The sequence below is a fragment of the Echinops telfairi genome, unplaced genomic scaffold, assembly GCF_000313985.2.
Source record: "Echinops telfairi isolate 266 unplaced genomic scaffold, ASM31398v2 ScPeMD7_7467;HRSCAF=8505_1, whole genome shotgun sequence".
Taxonomy (NCBI): domain Eukaryota; kingdom Metazoa; phylum Chordata; class Mammalia; order Afrosoricida; family Tenrecidae; genus Echinops; species Echinops telfairi.
The window spans coordinates 26,561,773-26,566,749 of record NW_022111368.1 but is presented as its reverse complement, the minus strand read 5'-3'; the positions used below and the strand labels follow the sequence as shown (position 1 = coordinate 26,566,749).

The following is a 4,977-nucleotide window of genomic DNA, read 5'->3' as shown; positions in this document are numbered from 1 at the left end:
TTTCACCATATATAACCAGTATTACAATTTTATTTTTCTTTAAAATTATACCAATTATCTTATGACTCATACAATACCATTGCCTAGAAAATATTTTGTGAGAACTTGTAAAAGGAGTGCAGATATAAAAGAATCAACAAGAGGAGGGATAATACATTTAGCTCATGGACTAAAGACAATGGTTCAAAGGGAAGAGGAACTTGTCATTTTCCACACCACAGGGAAACGGGTGAGCTAAGTCTAATGAAGGTGGAATGCATCACACTTGCGCACTGAGATGTCTCACACTGGTTTTCTTGGCTATACACTATACACAGTATAGTAGAATAACCCTCAGGAAGAACCCTGGTCTTTAAAATCTTGGGTTTCAAGAATGACAAATGTCTTTGAAAATATTTTGTTTAGAATCACTGATTTATAAAAAGTACTTCGGTTAGGAAATCAATCCAGAAACATTCCTAAATGGCAGTGCATTTGAAAAATGGCATTAAGTTGTAATGTTGGCATTTCAAAAAAAAAAATATAGAAAGAACTTAAAAAAGCAAGGTAACTGGTTGTCCAAAAAAATTGATTCAAAAATTTACTGCACAAAAATATGTACTTCTTAAGTGTTTCTAATAAATTAACTCCATAACATTTTTATGTATATTCATAACTTTACACTTATATATATAATCCCTGATAATCTAAAAAAGAGGGTCTATAATAAAATAAACGAACTTCAAAAGTACCCCCTTCATAAAATTTAACCTTAATTTTTTCCAAATTTAAGGAATGTAACAATATGTACAACTCTTATGTATTAGTATAATACCAAAATAGTACAAGTCATATTAACAGGCTGTCGTAACTGTAAAATGTTTGAGTCAAGTTAAAATTGGAGGACAGCTGAGGTTCAAATGAATACAATTATCCATGGGTGAATCACTTTCCAAGTGGAAATGATAATCTTCTCTACAGTAGATTTCACACGAGGTAGTGTTCAAGCAAAGGAAACGAACAAAGCCATGCTTAACTCTGTGTAACAAATTCACGGGGTGGGGGTGGGGGGGAAGTACTGGTTTCTTAGATGGCTAGTTGGTGACTTTTTTAATATGAATCTGAAACAGAAAAGGATAAAAGGTGATAAAGCAGTAAATCCTCAATTCCACAAAGATCTTAAACTCAGAATCAAAATGTAGCACTGCATACATTTTTAAAAATATTTTTAATTTTAACGGAGCCCTGATAATCAGCCAAAATGTTGTTATATTTTATAAAACTAGTGAAAAACCTCAAGACACACTAAATCTTCAACTTTCTGTCTTATGTAAATCCTTAACATGATTATTTTTCTATTTCATGAGTTTCTAATTTTACACTGAATTTTGACTGTATATAGATAGATCCATACATTTTCTTTACCTGTAAAGAATTCTTTATTCCAATAAACTTTTCCTAAAATTTTATTTTAAGAGGCTTATAATTATCTCCTTTAAAATAACCAGGCAATCATAAAATTATTATAGTCCTTAATTTAAAAAAATTTTACCTGCCAATCATTCTTACCTCATTAAGAATGGCCCAAACAGCAGAATTATGAATAACTGAGAGTCGAAAGGCTGAAATGGGGTTTAGATTTGGATCCACCATTCCTTCTGCGACACCGTTCTCAAATTTCCCTTCAAAATAAAAACCAACGCGGTTGGCCTGATGGAGACCCAAAATATCACCCACTCACCCAGAACAGGAAGGAAAACCCCACTGCACGGACTCCGTTCACATCCGGAGTGATTCTATCAGACGGAGTAGAGACGGGAAAGGGAAATTCAGAAGCTCTTTGGGGCTGTCTCTCAACATGAGTGCTGGGGCATCAGCCTTCTTTCTGCATTTACCCAACGCTTCCATTTTTCATGAAGGTGTACGAGCTTAAAAGATATTAGGAGCAACCTATTTAAGTAGCCGGAGCTGTGTACTTATCCTTGCTGCACACTTAAAAAAGCATGAACACATGAAAAGATATCTGTTCTTGTAAGATCAATGCCGTTACATGCAGATTGTTAGCAACATGTGACATCTCCAGACCACACCGAATTCGGACCTGTCCGTTCCCTAGCCTGCTGCGTGGAGTGTGGTCGGCCGAGAGCACGTCAAGGAGAACGAAGAAGAGAGGGCTCTCTGAAAAGCCCCAAGAGAGCTGCATCTCCATTATAACGACAAGCTAACAACGCTCTCCTGTAGGAATGAGGATTAAGAACTTTTATGCAAGGTAAACAGGCTTTGGACCCAGTTTTTCTTACTGTGTGGAATAATATCCTTCTTATCAAATAGCATCCCATTAAAAAAATCTGTTGTCAATAAAATGCCAGGAAAAAAGGTTCACTCTGGCCATCATTTCTCTATGCTGAGGATTGGTGACATTTTATTGCAAAAAAGCAGTTCATTGGGCTTTGTGAGTAGATAGGCAATCCAAGGATACTAGATAAATACATTCAACGGTAAGAGATAAAAAACAAATTGCCAAAGATTTTTATTATCAGTGAAACAACTGAGTATATTTTTTTGTTAATAGAGATAAACCAGGGAGAATAATGCAGTTGAGATTCCACTTAATTGGGGTTCCAAGTTAGTGTTTCCCATCTTCAAATCTGACTGCAAATGTGCATCTGTGAATGCCCATCTGTAATGTTTGTGTCTGTTCACAGAGCTGCTAATATTAGGTCAGCGGTTCTCAACCTGTGGGTCGCAACCCCTTTGGGGTCCAATGGCCCTTTCACAGGGGTCGCCTGATTCATAACAGTCACAAAATGACAGTGATGAAGAAGCTACGAAAATAATTTTATGGTTGGGGGTCACCACAGCATGAGGAACTGTATGAGAGGGTCGCGCCATCAGGAAGGTGGAGAACCGCTGTGTAAGTCCTGCTATCAATCCACAAGCACAAGATCCACACAGAGGAGCCTGGGCCGCCCTCGGGGTTATTTATAGCGTGCCACTGACTCTTCACCTATGCCTCCAATCGAGGGTTATAGGTAAAACAGCTCCTTCACTGCAGAGTTGAATCAATTTTGAAATACAGAAATTTCTTTTTGTTTGCACTGTGGTCTGAAAGTCCTGCTGGAACCATAGTTTGAGCTTGGATGATGTATTATACTTTCAATTTTAACTTTGACATCACAGGAAGTGTACAAAACAACGCAGTATTACTTGTTCAAACAAAGTGGTCACCAAAGTGATTTCACAGCTAGGTAAGCTTTGCAGATATGCAGTTTGCCTTGTAATTTTAGGTTTCATTAACAACTATTATCAAGTCTTGAAATTTGAGCTAAAATATCACAATAAAATTTAATAATGCTAAGCTATTGGACTGCCGTGTGGTTCCGCAACTCAGGATATTCAGTTTCTACTCTGAAAGAAATTCACAGAACTGCTGATGACGAAGTTAGCATGGCTCATTATCATTTATCAGTAACTAAAGGTCACCCTTCACAACACTGGTTCAATAACATATGACAGATTGAAGTATAGTTTGCAAAGTGCTTGCTGGTGATGAAGTACAATGAATAACAGGGATTTTAAATACCTCAAATTTTTCACAAGCTTGGTAAATTTTCCCAACAAAGCCCTTTTCTGTTCCACACATATTTTTATCAGAATTTTTAGCAGATTTTACTTCAGATTATACTAAGTTTATGTTTCTTGAAATGTTTGAAAATATTCTTGCCTCCAGTTAGGGATTCCACACATAGAATTTATAGCAACCAATTCTTGAATGACTTCAGAGTAGTTGTAATAGCTTGCAACTCAGCAGGAGTCAAGGAAAACCACTCACAATACTTTACTTAAAAGTCCTTAGTGTAGAAAGACATAAGAAGTACACCACTTGTCACTGTAGCCTTTGTACATGCACAGCTCAGTGGCACTATTCCATTTATGCGTGGTTGCAGCCCTCTGACAGTGGCCACACGCCTCAACAGGATTCCTCCCCGGCCCTGGCCCCGCCCTTTCCTCCTCCATCCAGACAGACCCTGGTTGCCACAAATACACCTTAGTCTATACATTTATTCGCCTATTTTGGATACTTCATAAAAGAAAATTATCCTTTTGTTTAAACGTATTTCACTCAGTATAAGGTTTTCAAGGTTCATCGGGTTGTTCTGGGTCGGGACTTCATTTCTTTTGAGAGTGGAGTAATCTCCCACTGAATGTCTATCCCGTCATCTGCTGACAAACAGGTGGTTCTCACCTTCTGTGTGTTTGGAGATCAATAGTGCTGTAAAGGACACTCATGAACAGTTAGCTCTCTGCATCCCTGTGCCTGCTTTCTTGTTGACTTCTGGGTGTTGCCCCCAATGTCCTCAACTCTTCCACAACTGTGGGTGCCAAAAGTCCAACAGTCTTAAATTTATTTATTCTGCATACATTTTTAGAGCTGTTGCGAGTAAATACGATTTAAGTAATCACCATTGTAAATGGGTCCTCTTGCTTAGCTGACATGAACCACTTGGAAAGTGACTTTGGTTATAGACTTGTTTCAATTTTTAAAATTTTGGTGATGAAATTCTGCTGTGCTGAGCTATTCCATTAAGTTTTCTCTGTTTCTGACCATTACTTTCTTATGCACTGTGAATATTGTTGTGAACACTTAGTCGGGTAGCAGACTCTTTAGCGCAGCTCTTATGTCACTGAAAAAAATAGCCCCACAAAAAAACACAAGGCTTCCGTCATCTGACTTTATAAAAGCAATCCACGTTCCACAGTCCAAAGAGCACAGCAGTTCTCGGCCCTGTTTTGACAGGACCAGCAGGACTGAGAGTGTGGTGCGAGGATGAGGAGCGCAGCCTGGACACTCAGGCTGTGGCCGCAGCACTGCACTGGGAAGGCACCCAGCTGCGGGGATGAGCACCGTGTTGGTCTACCACGGCGGCGCAATAGCAGACACAGATCATAAGAAATGGGTATGGCTGTGTTCCAGTAAAATTGTATTTATGGACACTG

General features: G+C 38.5%; 1 protein-coding gene across 1 annotated transcript in view; it reads right to left on the bottom strand.

Annotated features, from left to right (window-relative positions):
• The window catches only part of MGAT4A (alpha-1,3-mannosyl-glycoprotein 4-beta-N-acetylglucosaminyltransferase A), a 107,754-nt gene continuing 102,777 nt past the window's right edge, over positions 1-4,977 (bottom strand). Inside the window, exons 12-13 of the mRNA XM_045283829.1 lie at positions 1,549-1,661; positions 1-1,100 (exon numbers count right to left, since the gene is read on the bottom strand). Of these exons, the coding sequence (XP_045139764.1) occupies positions 1,074-1,100; positions 1,549-1,661 (140 nt within the window). The 3' untranslated portion in view covers positions 1-1,073. The remainder of the gene's footprint in view (positions 1,101-1,548; positions 1,662-4,977) is intronic.